Source organism: Protomyces lactucae-debilis, assembly GCF_002105105.1.
Source record: "Protomyces lactucae-debilis strain 12-1054 chromosome Unknown BCR37scaffold_16, whole genome shotgun sequence".
Taxonomy (NCBI): Eukaryota; Fungi; Ascomycota; class Taphrinomycetes; order Taphrinales; family Protomycetaceae; genus Protomyces; species Protomyces lactucae-debilis.
Window position 1 is genome coordinate 121,193 of NW_024468008.1, and position 14,097 is coordinate 135,289.

At 50.7% G+C, this 14,097-nt stretch overlaps 7 protein-coding genes across 7 annotated transcripts; 3 read left to right on the forward strand and 4 right to left on the reverse strand.

The window, feature by feature from the left end:
* Positions 1-558: 558 nt before the first annotated feature.
* On the reverse strand, positions 559-2,224 carry BCR37DRAFT_101073 (histone acetylation protein-domain-containing protein). Its single transcript, XM_040865855.1, has one exon. It carries the CDS (start codon positions 2,096-2,098, stop codon positions 1,010-1,012), a length of 1,089 nt encoding a protein of 362 aa, XP_040723623.1. The 5' UTR covers positions 2,099-2,224; the 3' UTR covers positions 559-1,009.
* BCR37DRAFT_100234 (60Kd inner membrane protein-domain-containing protein) lies at positions 2,176-3,640 on the forward strand. Its single transcript, XM_040865852.1, has 2 exons — positions 2,176-2,262; positions 2,299-3,640. The coding sequence occupies exons 1-2, from the start codon at positions 2,234-2,236 to the stop codon at positions 3,611-3,613; spliced, it is 1,344 nt and encodes a 447-aa protein (XP_040723624.1). The 5' UTR covers positions 2,176-2,233; the 3' UTR covers positions 3,614-3,640.
* On the reverse strand, positions 3,383-5,565 carry BCR37DRAFT_100922 (WD40 repeat-like protein). The gene has a single exon (XM_040865854.1). The coding sequence runs from the start codon at positions 5,464-5,466 to the stop codon at positions 3,667-3,669; it is 1,800 nt and encodes a 599-aa protein (XP_040723625.1). The 5' UTR covers positions 5,467-5,565; the 3' UTR covers positions 3,383-3,666.
* On the reverse strand, positions 5,566-7,162 carry BCR37DRAFT_100224 (major facilitator superfamily domain-containing protein). The gene has a single exon (XM_040865851.1). The coding sequence runs from the start codon at positions 6,977-6,979 to the stop codon at positions 5,666-5,668; it is 1,314 nt and encodes a 437-aa protein (XP_040723626.1). The 5' UTR covers positions 6,980-7,162; the 3' UTR covers positions 5,566-5,665.
* BCR37DRAFT_100223 (uncharacterized protein) lies at positions 7,163-7,830 on the reverse strand. Its single transcript, XM_040865850.1, has one exon. It carries the CDS (start codon positions 7,688-7,690, stop codon positions 7,346-7,348), a length of 345 nt encoding a protein of 114 aa, XP_040723627.1. The 5' UTR covers positions 7,691-7,830; the 3' UTR covers positions 7,163-7,345.
* A 1-nt stretch (position 7,831) lies between these two features.
* Positions 7,832-8,671, forward strand: BCR37DRAFT_100919 (uncharacterized protein). The gene has a single exon (XM_040865853.1). It carries the CDS (start codon positions 7,934-7,936, stop codon positions 8,357-8,359), a length of 426 nt encoding a protein of 141 aa, XP_040723628.1. The 5' UTR covers positions 7,832-7,933; the 3' UTR covers positions 8,360-8,671.
* A 330-nt stretch (positions 8,672-9,001) lies between these two features.
* BCR37DRAFT_414757 (uncharacterized protein) lies at positions 9,002-14,064 on the forward strand (the record flags this gene model as incomplete). Its single annotated transcript, XM_040872267.1, has 2 exons — positions 9,002-10,331; positions 10,372-14,064. Exons 1-2 carry the CDS (start codon positions 9,297-9,299, stop codon positions 14,062-14,064), a joined length of 4,728 nt encoding a protein of 1,575 aa, XP_040723629.1. The 5' UTR covers positions 9,002-9,296.
* Positions 14,065-14,097: the final 33 nt, after the last annotated feature.

A 14,097-nucleotide genomic window follows, 5' to 3' on the forward strand; every position in this document is an offset into this window, starting at 1 on the left:
ACACTGAACGTCAAACATGCCAGCATCAACATGCAAAGCAAAAGCTTGCAGACGTCGTTGATCCGTTTGCGCTGCCAGCAAAGAGTGCCATTTCGATAGAAGAACATCTGCTGTGCTACGTCTTATACTTGGACAAAAGCGAATTTGCCAGCGTGCCAACTTCTGCTTGCTTTGCGTTTCGAGGGGCGATCGCATTTTCGTCTGCTGGGAGTGTACCAGAGTGACTTCGCAATTCAATTGCACATGCAGAGATTGTACCTGATAGGCTGGCGCAAGGCCACTTTCGTTTGTGCTCAATTTGTGCTCATGGTCTGCAGGACGGCCTGCAAGGATTGGTTGCTTCACTTTATGACCCCTGTTTAGCATCTGAAGGGAGAGAAGCGGGCCAGCGGCACGAGGATCCAAGCGAAGAGTTTCAGGGACGACCAACCGATGTAGCCTCGACCCTTGCGGGCCACAACGCCCTTAAACAACGTAGCTGTCTATGCAAGCTTCCTTGACCGTCGCAGGCGGCGTCGCTGCAAGGCACAATACTGCATGAACGGCACGATGGTGGAACTGCAAGATGTTCTCTCATTCTCCATCTCATTGAATGAGCCTTAGGTACAATTCAACGCATTTGTTGTTTGTTGGTATCTCCGGCCATTCGCCTGCTGGGGATGTGACTATGCATATGAGCCATGCTTCCATAAGTATCGAAGTTGTGAAAGCACTATGTCCGCCACTGACATATACTTGCGCCACATTGTCCTTAGCAACCCATAGATCAACCAACTTGTAGAATAGCAAAAATATAAGCCAGATGACTCCGAAGCGGTGAATTTTGACGAATTTGAAATTCTGACGGCCTTCAGCACATATGCGATGTTAGGCCGCATGTGGACCGAATCTCGAAGCAGTATCAACAGCGTTTCTGGCCCATTTGATGCACAGCCCAAGATCAAGCCTGACGATGTTGAGCTTGAAAAGTAACTGATCTTGCCGGAAGAAAGCTCGAGTCAAGATCAACTCAAGGCTTTGGGCGTTGTCTCTTTCGTGGCACAAGAATATTAGGCTGGGTGTCTGACGCTGGCCTTTTGTGCATCTCAGACGTCTTTGAAGCATTGATAGTCTTGCCATCAGCTTTCGCTACAGTCTTGAGCGTAGCGCGTCCAAAAACGCAGACAGGCTTCGCATCGCCATCAGTTGACGCAGGAACCAATCTCAACCACCGCTCCGATGCCAACAAAGTCTCTTCTCTGCTCGTGAATGTTTGGGCGCCAAGCTCATCCCGGAGCATCGCCAACTTTTTGTCTGACAAATCGAGAAAATCCCATGATGGCACATTTGTATCTGCAGGGTACTCTGAAACGGTATCCAGTTGCAGGAACGCGACGGAACGTCCGGATGACATTTCCTGTCGGTAAGCCATGAGCTCCCAGAATTGAGCAAGGGAGGTGGTGTCAATTGCCTTGTCCAGCGATAGCTGATCTAGGAAGCGCGCCTTGGGATCGTCAGGGAAGCGTAAGAGCACATCCTTGGCGAGGGCCTGTGGAGAATCTGTGAAGCCAACACGCCAACCGGCCTTGTACCCTGCCAAGTACGTCCGCTCGACTTCTTGGTCGTCTGAACCAGGCACAATGATGCAAGCAGTTGCGTCTTTTGAGATGCCTCGCAATCGCTCTAGGATGCCAACCCACCAGTGCACTAGCTCTCGATCTCCGAGGAGATGCTTGCCCTCATTTTCTGAAGAGCCAGGAAACAAGTATTGCGGTTGCGAGCGTGCAAACAGGACCAGCCTGACCTTGCCAATCTGTTGAGCGAGAAGCTGTTTCAGAAAGCATAGAGCGAGTGTCGACAAAGACACTCCCTTCGAGTGGCAGCCAGTCGAGTCTGCTTTGGAAATATAGACTGTTGTCAGGTTTTCAGCTTTATAGACGAGCACCTCAAGTGCCAGGATGAGTAAGTCAGCCTCGTAGACCGTCAGGAACTGCGTCTCGGGCAGTGGCTGCTTGAGCTTTTTCTTGGACGGCGTCCTCGGCGGCAGGGCACCTTTGAGATAGTGGAACGCTACTTCTATGCCCTGAGGCAGCTGTGCCTCTAACAATACCTTCAGCATGATCTCATCTGTCCAAGGCCTGCTGCTGGACTGCTGCTGCAATGTCGCTGTGAGATTTGGGTTTAGGTGCAACACCCAGCTGCAGCTCACTTTCAGGTTTCAACCTCTCAAATTTGACTCTCATCAGGAACATCCATGCTGGGACGGAGGTTGGCCGCTTCGCTGTATGACCATCTCCACTAGACTATCTCTAACACCAGGCATCAGGCAAATCGTAGAGGCCCGGCACCGAGGCCCGATTCTCTACGTTCAATACACCAATATGCGCATCGTACCGTGCTCGTGCGGTCCTTCATGCCGGCCTGTTCGCCCTTTGTACGGCATAACAGTACAAAGCCAGCAGTTGCGCCGGATGCGCACACAATACTGCCTAATGGGCCCGACGCAACGACACCGCTAGCCAATATTCCTGAAGACTTGCTTGCACAGCCGCCGCCATTTACTACTGAAGCTGCTCAGCAAGCGCTTCACTCGATTGGCACATTACAAGAGCTGGGCTTGGCCAAGTGGTACACAGCACCGGGCATCTTGCAGCAGTTGCTAGAGTTTGTGCATGTTAGCACAGGATTTGCATGGGTTGCGAGTATTGCTGCAGCAACCTTGATGATTCGCATCAGCTTGTTTCCGCTTCTCTTGCGGTCTATTCGCAATACATCCAAGCTTGCACTCATCAATCCTCAAGTCAAGGAAGAGATGGCCAAATTGACAAAAGCCACCAAAGAAGGCGACAAGATGGAGGCTGCACGCGCTCAAATGACTGTACAAAACTTGTTCAAAGAGCACGGCGTCAACCCATTGATGGCCATCATTCCTGTTTTTGTACAGATGCCCGTCTTTATTTTCTTTTACATGGCACTCAACAAGATGGTTGCCTTACCTGTGCCCGGTATGGAGGTTGGCGGTCTCTTTTGGTTCCAGGATTTGACGGCCGCCGATCCGACACACATTCTGCCTGTTGCAACGGCCGCATTGACGCTCATCAATTTCGAGATTGGTGCTGAAGTTGGTTCGTCGCAAGGCACACAGATGAATCCGATTATCAAGACCTTATTCCGTGGTATGATGATGCTTATGCCGCTCTTCACATGGAATTTTCCCGCTGCCATCTTTGGTTACTGGTTTACCAACTCGGTCTTTTCTCTTTGCCAAGGATTTGCCTTTAGGAATGAGGGCATTCGAAGCAAGCTCAATCTTCCTCCACTTCCTGCAAAAGTCCTCAAGACTGATGTTGCATCGGCTCCATCGACCCCTGCAGCGCCCGGTATCGCGGGTGCAGCAAAACGGCTTGAGGGTGGATTCTGGAAGAACTTCAATGAAACTGTACAAGGCGTCAAGGATCTGAAAATGAGCATCAACGACAAAGCAGAAGCTGCTGCACAAAAAGCACGCGATCAGGAAGCAGCAAAACCAAAACAACCAACAAAGTTTGAGGATATGGATGATACCTTGCAGAAGCGCAAGATTCGCCAACAGGAGCGGATCGTACAGACGCGTCGTCGGCGTGGCAAATTTTGATCCATGATCAACATCGTCATCTTCGTATTTAGCATAGCATCTCCCCCATTTATTCAGAAAGTCATGTCTGGCCATTGTTTGATGGCGCCATCTGCACCGACACTGACGACTATTGTGCCTGCATCGTCTTTGAATACACATCCCGTCGCGCCACCTTGATGCGCATGACGAATCTGCTTCTTCTTGACAAAGTTTTCAAGGGACCAAACAAAGAGACTTGCATCGAGTGACGCAGAAACGACCTTCTTGCCATCCTTTGAGACTGAAAGCGCTTGAATACGCGCTGTGTGGTTCGACCAGCGTGATGTCAGCACAGCACCAGACGTGCCATCCAATACAAGAATCTTACCCGCTGCATCACCGACAATCACTTTATCAGCTGATGGCGTCCATGTCATTGTTGTGATGCTTGCACGACAGCAGGCTTGCAGGTCTTGTACAAGCTTGAAGGCTTGTCCATCAAGTGTGTAGAGTTTGACATTGCCTGCTTCATCACCAATCGCAACGTAGCCATGGTTGCTGACAGCTGCTGCAGTGGCGTCAATTGAGATGGATCCAATTTTGCTGTCCGAGCCTGTACCAACAAGGTAGAGCTCAGTCGAAGTGGCAATTACCATGTCTTGGCCCACGAGGCCCGCTCCAATAGGCTTTGAGGTCGTTGACAAGACTCGAGAAAAGGTGCCTGTGGCTGTCTGTAGCACACGCACAGAATCATCAAGACCGAGCGAGAGAACGATCGAATCTGAGACGATCAATGCAGAAACCTGGTTGGTATGGGCATTTTTTGTGATACGTTTTGATGATGCGTCAGAGAGTTGCCAGATGTAGTTTGTGGCATCGTAAGAGCCTGTGTAGAGCTGTGCACCATCTGGCGAGATGGCCAGTGCTGTGATTGCCTTTTGATGGCCAGCGATGCGTTGCAAGGGTGTCTCGCTGTCAATAGACAAGTAAGTCAAAGTCCCTGATAGTGACAACGAAACAATGTGCTTCGGCGTCCAAACATTACCCACCTGCTGTCCATCTGCTGGATTGAGGGCATCTGTTTCCCTCAAATCCCAAGATTGTACGAGCTTCCCCGTCTTGGCCTCCCATACCTTACATGATTGATCGGCGCTGCTCGTCAAGAGAAACGTGGAGGTTGGGTCCCATGACACGGCAAAGATTGAGCCTGTATGCGATTCTGACCAAGTAGTATCGATGACATCGCCCGTCTTGCCATCATACAAGCAGATCTTGGCATCAGCGCCGACAGACACGAGGGTTGCACCGTCTGGCGAGAAGGCGACATCCAGCACAAATTTGGTATGCTGACGCAGTGTCTTGTTGTATTTGTAAGGTGTACCATGGTAAAACACAACAAGACCATCATCGCCTGCTGTAGCTGCACGGAATGGACGTTGTTGCCGAATAGACACAGCATTGATGACACCTGAATGGCCGGTAATCTCACCGACTGTATTCCCTGAATCCATGGTAAATGCATGACCGAATCGTTCCCTTCCTTCACCCACAGCGATGATGCGTGCAGAATCTCCATCCCAAGCGAGATCTGTGATGCGTTGAATGGGTTTCACCTCATTTTTGAGGATGTGCTCCTCGCCGACTGCATCCCAGATTTTGACGAGCCCAGAGACATCACCACTTGCGACGTAAAAGCCACTTGGACTGAAGCGAGCCACTTGGACAGGATGTACATGTCCGACATACTGCATACACTTTGAAGGGTCTTCCAAGTCGCGTATAAACACAGATTTGTTGGACGCATAGGCGATACGACCGCTTTTGGGGTCGAATGCCAGTTTTGTAGGTGATGCGCGGGTTGTAGATGGCTGAGGTGGAAGAATTGAGGTCATATCTTCCGCAGATGCTACAGCAAGTGTACCTTGAGAGGGCCTACGTCGGCACGGCTGTTGTCCTGAAGTGGTTTATGACGACGAAATTTGAAATTTGGGGATTCAGGGACAAGACTCAGCAGCAACCAGAGATCAGAGGATGAGGAAGAGATACAGATGAATGCTAGAGATGCTACGCTTGGTGTCATATTATATTGAATTAGAGAACGACAAAGATCCGTCTGTCGGTATAGAATCGCAGGCCTGTATACCACGCAGTCGCCAATAACATGCAAAACCCACTGAACAAAATACAACCCAAGTAACTCTCTGGCGAGTCTCCAATGAAGAGTGCAGCAATGGGTGCACCGACCAATGTCCCTGCCCCGCCTAAAGCACTCACAACACCAAACTTGGAGGCGAGTTTCTGTTGGCCGCAGACTTGGGCTGTGACAGCCGGCATAAGACTGATGAGGCCACCAAAAGAGAAGCCATAGAAACAACTAAACAAGATGATTTCTGCATTGGTCCGGATAGTGCTCCACATGATGAGTTGAACGAGCGCTGCAGCAAAGATGGAGACGCAGAGGGCGTTCATACGACCATAACGGTCTGCGAGCCATCCGCAAATCGTTCGACCAGGGATACTCGCTGTATTGAGCATGGAGAGGAGGTAAAATGAAAGATGATCCGACATGCCATTAACTTTTGCAAACGTCCCGATATAAAACATGGGAGAGAGCATACCAATGCTGAGGATGAAGTAACCTGCTGCACAGTACCAGAGGGTTTTGCTTTTGTAGATGTTGACGTCTTGCACTTCCACGCGAGGTTCTTGCGCACGACCAGACTTTTCGTCTGCATCTGCAGAAGGTTGTGAGAGCGGCCGCTCACGTAGCAATAGGCAGCCAATGACTACTTGAACGAGTGTGATGAACATGGTGATGCGCATCGTCCAGCCAAAACCAACTTTACCAAACAGTTGCGTAAGAATAATCGGCCACAGGACGCCGCCAAGACCAGACGAGGTATACAAGATGCCGTATGCTGTTGCTTTCCGCTTGTGGAACCATTGTCCAGGTACGCTGACTGCAACGATATACAAGGCTCCTGCACCAAGACCGTACATGACACCTTGGGAGAGATAGAGGTGCCAGATTTTTGTGCTGAAGGAGGCGGCAAGGAGTGCACCGACTTGGAGTATAGCGCCTACCAACATGACAGGCCGCATACCATACCGGTCCACAAAGACGCCAACGAGCATCCCTGTGCCTTCAATCAGACATGCTTGCAGAGATCCAATCAATGCAATGACAGACGCTGAAGAGTCAGGGAATTGTATTTCGTAGTAGGTTTGAAAGACGCCAAATGCATTACTGAAGCCCCAGCCATTGAAGAAGATGAGTGCAGATCCTAATACACAAATCCAACCATAACCGCCTTCGGGATAGGTTGAATTTTCTGGATAGGCAGCAACTGTCTGTGTCGCAGCTTCCTTGTCAGAGGCCCGGATATCCTCCTCAGGGCCAGACATACTGCCGATGTAATGATGATGCTAGAGATGCTAGCAATGAGTAGAACAGTGACTGGAAGAGCAGCAAGGGTTCATGTCGCTGGTGAGCTGATGCGGCGTTGTGCGAAATAAAAAAGTTCGGAAGAAGCCGAAGCGCGAAAGACAAGAGAAGTGGAAGGCTCAGTGAAGACTCAGTGAAGACTCTGAACAGACTCTAGGGTCGTGTAGGTATTAGTCGTAGAAATAGCAATACTGGACAGCGCGTGATTGCAAGTGCATGCGTGTAGCACATCCAGAAAGTAGTCTCAAGGCCAAAACTGGCGTGATAATGAAGGTAGAACGAAGAAGCACTCGCATTAATCGCGTCGCTGCAATAGGTCATCCGCCTTACAGCGTCTCATGAAAGCCCTTGATGGCCGCACACACATCCTTCACACCCGCCTGCTTACTGACACACACCCGCTGCGCACCCACCTCACAGCGTGCTAAATCATGCGGACACGGACACTGTCCTGGTTTCTCCACACAATCCATCGTCCCAGGACATAGATAGGCACCTTCATCACATTCAGTATTGAGGGCCAGGCCGTTGTACCAGTCAGGGCCACGCACTGGCTTCTGGTGTTGCTGCTGTTGTGGATGGCCGTGTCCGCCAAACATGCTGTCGAAGAACTGGAATTGAGCAGATGCTGCAGTAATGAACAGTGCTGTGATGAGCGTGACTAGTTGCATCTTGACTGGTTTCTCTGCAATAAGGCAAGGGAAAGAGTCTCTGCTGCAACTGTCTTCTATCTGACGTGGCCAGTAACCAAACAAATTAAGCGTGAGAGGGAGAAGGACGCGACGAACAATTTAGTCAATGCTTCAGCTGCAGTCTGTTTGTCCCTTGACTACTCAGCTAAAGGGTGGTCAACACTAGTCATGACCGGAACCAGCAGACAGAGAAGCAGACGTCTATCGTCCGCATGACCACTGATGACAGACTTTCGGAGAATTAGGACGGTGCTCTCGAGTACTTCCTTGATCTGCGTAATTAAGACTACAACGGTATCTGACTTGTTCATGCGAGGCTTTGCAGTACGTCGCAAAGCTGTTGCTTTCTGCTTATGCGTCTGCTTCTCTGTCTGTTGGTGTTGGGCAAGTGCATGTATATGTGCATGTGAATATGGCTCGCGTTACATCATGTTGCAGTTGATTGGGGAACGAAACTTCTCGCACATATCTATGGTTGTCAGTGTCATTGTGTGCTATCTACACAACAGGCATTTACATGCTCACGCGATAATGCCGTCAATGACCCATCAAAGGCTCTCATTCGTAGTGTCAATGTGTCATCGACTCATCACTCTCATCAGTCACACTACCATATGCGCATTGCGCATGCCTAAGCGGGTTTGTTAGAGACGACCGGCCAGGCTTCATCTTAGATTACTGGTCTGCGGGCGGCCGTCCCGTCTATTTCATCATCAACTTACATGCTTGTGGAAGTTGTGGTTCGTGACTTGTGAAGTTGTGAGTCGTGACTCGTGAGTCGTCAGTCGTCAGTCGTGGAGTATCACGAATATGGTCAGTTGCCAGTTGGTCATCTGGAATGACAATCACATGCGAAACGAATGCTGCAGTCTGTGCGCCGGATATGCTCATGGCTCATCTGTTCGTTGTCGCTCGATTTGTTTATTATTTACCGCGGAATGTCGCGAAGAAGAGAGCAAGGTTGTCCAACAGCCCTGGGTGTAGGTACTAGGTAGACACTAGACTGTAGACCAGGCTCAGTGCTCAGTCCGCAGTGTCCACAGTGACTCAACACAGATACTCAGTGGTAGGGAGGTACAAAGTGGTATGAGACTGCCAGTACCTGCCCCCTGTAACATTCGCGGTCAGACACAGGCAATACCGATGAACGTTACCCTGGTCAATCCGTAACATCGTGCCACAGTAACTCATATCCCATCAAGTGTCCTCCAAAGTCTCTCTCATAGTCTCTATACAGTGATATACACCGAATACAGTACACGGTCAGACCTTCTACACATTCCTCCCTTCATATCGCTTCCCTCCTTGGACGTCGCCTGAGACAACGGCCAGACTGCATCCAACGGCATCCCCAGCTTCATCCATATCCTGACACCAGCATCTACATCTATACAAGTAGCTGCACTCTCCTCCATCGCGTCGCATCGCAGCACACAAACAAAGAAGCAAGCAAGACATCCCTCCCTACTCGCGCCTACGTGACGCCATGACGACGACAACGACAACGACGACCAGCTGCAGTCACAAGTATGCCTACATGACGCATCAATAATCTCCCTTACCTCACGCAGTATCCATATCTCTCATGGAATCACCTAATACCTGCAGCATTCATCAGCTCGCCAAGAAAGTGCGCAGACGCAGATTCCAAGAGCATACGCTGCATGCGCGCTCGTCAGACCTGCATCACCACAGCCAGGGACTCGCGCTCCTCACGCGTCTTTCTGTGCGCATGCGATCTGCGCATCGTTTGCTATCAGACTACATCCGTGTTGATGCAAAGCGCGAATTCGCAGACCAATACGCGGCGCTTATGACAGAGGCAGACGCGCTCATTGATCGCGTCGAAAGCAGAGATCGCACAGACGATGCGTCCTGGCTGTTGAAGCTCGACAGTGTGACTCAGTCTGCGTTACTACACTTCTTGCTCAAGATTCGCAATCAACCTTTATGGGTTGCACAGTGTATCGCTGCGTCTACACCTGCTGCTGTGAATTTACTCACATCGTCTCTCGAGACCCTATCTACAGCGTCGCTACGAGAACCATGCAAGGCACAAGATGCTACACAGCCGCCCGCGCGACGCGATGCACTGTCTCTATTGCTATTTGGCGTCTTTGCTCAACCTGGCGCATTCGCCAGTGAAGATGCAGCGCGCTTCAATCTTGGCGCCTCATCGCTAGCGTCACTTCTTCAGCAAAGCTCAGCTGCTCATGGTCGACTCTGTCTTGCCATCATGAATCAGTTTGCTGATGCATACGGCTGGGAAGCGCACAATTCTTTTGAACTGCTACTCATGTCGCTGCTTCAGTCAGGCACCAAATTGCTACATCGACAAGAAGCACGACATGCTGCTCATCAGCGTGCTAATCAACAACGCTTCTTCCACTTGTACAGCAAACGCGATGAAGCAGAAGAAGAATTCTTTGCCATTGCCGTGCGTGATGTCTTTCGCTTACTCGATGGAGACGATGATGCAGGGATCCCTGCTGGTGCTTTACATCTTGCAAGACTTGTCATGAGGCAGCTGCCGGATTCTCAGCGTGCTATGGCAGAAACATTCGTTGTTCAAGAATGGTACTTTGGTCACTTCCTAGGCCGTATCCTCAAGACGCCAGAGGTAAGGTTGCTCATGAGAGATATACTTATGCTAACAACAGTCTGCTCATCTCCTGCATGATTACTACATCAGTTCTATGCAACGTCAATCAATACTTGAAGTCCTCCATCAACGCATCCTTGGCTTCTGCTCACCCGTCACACCGCGTGTCGCTCAACATACTGTGCGTCCGACGGGTGCTGCTGAAATGGACACACACTACTTGTCCATCACAGCACGCTTCTTTGCTCAACCCTCAGACGATACTGCGCGTGTTGTAGGCGATGCACCGGTTCTACGCCCTGCGGAGACTTTTTCGGATGCAGCAACACCGACGTTCTACTTGTCTGCCACTGACTTGCAAACACTTGCATCATGCCTTTTACCAGCCTCTCAACAACGTGTGCCAAGTCCGCCGGCTCCCATGACCAGTACGAACCGCGCACAGAACAACAGTGTTCATTCAACCACATCCAGTAAACCCTCTGTCCCTGCTCGAGGGCGAGCGTGGGCACTGTTGGAACTCGTCACGGGAAGTGATGTCTCGTCCACACCAGGCAACGTAGAGGATGAGGGCTTATCGATGCGTGTCGGTGAGGAGAAGCGTGTCTCTGAGCCACAGGATCCCTTCATCACCAATACCCAGCGTGCCATGACTGCTTTGGCCTTATTATTTCCTGAGCAACAGAGTATGCTCGATCATCGACTCGATATCATCCAAGCAACAAACAAGGATGGGCTTTGTGTTGCAACGTCCACAATGACGGAACCGTTGCAACGACGATATGATATAGACGGTCTGGTCAAGAATGCCATTTACAAGCTTATTGATCATGCTGACCTTGGCAAACCAGCACAACGGCGATCTACCCTAGACTACTTCGCACAACATCGCTCAACAGGTCCATTTAGTGGTGTAGAGACACGCTCGCCCTCGTCCACAGGCGGCTCGCAACTCCTTCAACTTCTTGTGACGGCTGCTCAACGTGCCCTGTCAAAGCGCGACTATGTCCTCTCTGAACTCTATCATCAAGCGTATAATCACCTCCAAGCCAAAACAGGCACACCTGAAGCTGCTGATGACTACTCGCCACTTCTATACAGCTTACTGGAGGAGGAAGAGTCGTTACTGGAGCAGCAAATGGATTTACTTGAGCAAAAAGAAGCACTTGCTGCGTACGCGCATGACTGTAAACGACGCCTACAACAGCGTATCGACGATGAAATCCAACTCATCAACAAGTTACGCCTCAAAATGTGGTATATGAGTGATGTACGACGTTCAAAAGTCTGGCAACAAGCTTGGGAAGTGTGCAAGTGTCTGCATCGTATGCGACCCGCTGAAGTAAGACCATTGGGATCTGTTGCTGAAGCTGGCAGTTTTTCCATGTCTGGACAATTGCATAGTCAGTCGAGAGAGCGACGCTCGAATCGCTATTCTCGTGAGCTGAGACAGCAGCATGCGGGTCAATTTACAGGTCTGTATCCAGTCGATCATGAGCTTCTTGATGCACTTGCCGTCCCTGTTGATCAAGGTGGTCACAACAAGCTTTCTGGAAGTCAAGCAGAGCTCGTCTTGCAATGGATGCGAAACCTGGATATCCACAACTTTTGCACGGCTGAAGAGCGTTTGCATCGCTTGTGCTATGAAGTGGATGACCTGATTCGTCGCATACTGATAAGTCGGTCGTCTGTGCAAGATTCTGTCCAGACACTTGAGTTCGAGGATGCAGCACATTCGCTTTTGTGGTCATTTGAGCTCTTTAGCTACGAGAGCGGTCTCTTTCACATTCCAAAGAATACACGGCCGCCCTTTTCCTTCTTTGAGCAACTCCAGCAGTCTGTTGAGGAGTCCACTATTGGTTTACCAAGACGTGGCAGCGCAGGTGATTTACTCAGTCTCAGCCGAACCGCCGCACGGCAACGTGGGAATTCAGTGGGTAGTATTGACAATCCACGCTCTCGCAGTCGTACTCGCGTCAGTATTGCGAGTGAGAATGACTTGTCACTCCCGTCCCCTGAACGTCAAATCCCAACCGCTTCATCCTTCGCAGCAGCCAGTCAGCCTCTACATCGGCAAATTTCAATGACGTCAACAACGGGTTCAGCTGCTGTTGAATGTGATGAATTAGGCGCACGAGAGTTCTTGCTGCAGACACGCATTGGTTTGACATCATTGCTTTTATCAGATATGGCAGAGTTGCTTTTCTATGAAGGCAGTGAAACGGATGAATGGCACAATACCGAGCTGGTGGATGCTGTTTTGACTGCCAAAAAGCGGCAAGAAGATTCAGCCAAGGAACGCGTGACGACTGAAGCAATACTCAGAGCTACCCAGCTGACCACGGCACAGATGACAGAGCGAGGTCCTATGCCGGCTAAAGTTAATATGCAAACAGTTCCAAAACGACCTCCGCATGGACGCATGAAGAGTGCATCCCTGTCGCATCTGCTGACGGGTGGTGGGACATCTGCCAGTCTCAAGTCATCACCAGCCCCTCCGTCCATTGATCTCGACAACCTGCGCAGTACTGGGCCAATCCTCGACCGCACGTCGTCCTCGGGCTCTGCTCTCGATCCAAGCAGTCCATTCACCTCATCACCTCGGTCACCTCTCCGTATTCATGCGTCCTTGTCAAGACGCGCACAGCCGCGCCAATTTCCAAATGCAAGAGCGTATAGGGAGTTGTTTCAACGCTTCAGTGCACATCCAAGTCCCTACGAGAAATTACGTACGTTGTACGAATTCGAGGTACTGGTCGTCTCTGCATTGAGTGCGAGTGGCAAGGATGAAGCTGGAAAATTGCCCAAGATGGCTGCACAAATGCCTCAGAGTCCCCTGCTGCCTCAAGGTCATGCTATATCGCCTTCACTGGCGATGTTCAAGGATGTGCTTGGAGCGGATACCAATCCAGGCTCTGTTGAGAATGGTGTGCGCCCAGTCCTTCCCATGCAAAATACGCAGCCGTTGTTCAATACATCGCCGCATGGATCTATCGGTCAAGCGACGTCGAATGGGGCAAGTAAGCCTGGCACAGATATGATTGTCGAGGAAATGACGCGCATTTTGAAGCAAGCTGAACTGCGACCCAAGACACTCTTTCGCGACCTGCAGTATATTGCCACATTCATACCATCCAGCATCCTCAACATGACGGACGAGGGGAAAGTCTTTTGGGATTTTGGACTCGCAGCCTTGAGCGTGAAGCACGATACGGTGGAAGCACTGACAAAGTGTGCTGAAAGCACGCTTCAATGTGCTGAAGCACGGCGGGTGGAAGCATTGCAGGTGAACGCCGCAACACAAGCTGCAGAGGCAAGCGACTTTACAACGGCTGATGCGACTGCGATGTTGACGATTGCGGCGAAAGAGCGCAATGTCGTGGCCATGCGCGAACTGGCACTCTCCCTTGTCCCTACAGATCGTGGACGTGTCAATGTGCCAATCATGCTACCGCCACTCAGTAATCCTGTGGAAATCTTTGCTGGTACGACAGACTCGCTTGGCGCTGGACGACGACCACTGTCTCGAGCGAATTCGCTTTCGTCCTCGGTATCGAGTGCTTACACGCCGTCTCTTCCTCAGTTTGCTCCGGCTGGTGGTCTGGGCATCCATTTTGCAGATGCTTCGCATACGGTGTCGGCATCGAAGGGCAGTCTCATGCGCATGAAGGCTGCTGTGGCTTGGTTGGAGCTCGCAGCAGCAGAGGGGGACGTGGTTGCCATCAATCATCTTCGTCAGCGTCAAGTCTAATATTCTCGGGCGCTGGCCGCCATTATACATGTT

Bases quoted from the DNA above. Each gene is read 5' to 3' on its own strand.
- BCR37DRAFT_101073 (XM_040865855.1), bottom strand. From the start codon at position 2,098: ATGCTGAAGGTATTGTTAGAGGCACAGCTGCCTCAGGGCATAGAAGTA.
- BCR37DRAFT_100919 (XM_040865853.1), top strand. From the start codon at position 7,934: ATGACAGACTTTCGGAGAATTAGGACGGTGCTCTCGAGTACTTCCTTG.
- BCR37DRAFT_100223 (XM_040865850.1), bottom strand. From the start codon at position 7,690: ATGCAACTAGTCACGCTCATCACAGCACTGTTCATTACTGCAGCATCT.
- BCR37DRAFT_100922 (XM_040865854.1), bottom strand. From the start codon at position 5,466: ATGACCTCAATTCTTCCACCTCAGCCATCTACAACCCGCGCATCACCT.
- BCR37DRAFT_100224 (XM_040865851.1), bottom strand. From the start codon at position 6,979: ATGTCTGGCCCTGAGGAGGATATCCGGGCCTCTGACAAGGAAGCTGCG.
- BCR37DRAFT_100234 (XM_040865852.1), top strand. From the start codon at position 2,234: ATGCTGGGACGGAGGTTGGCCGCTTCGCT. The intron at 2,263-2,298 runs GTATGACCATCT...CTCTAACACCAG, and splicing joins CGGAGGTTGGCCGCTTCGCT to GCATCAGGCAAATCGTAGAG.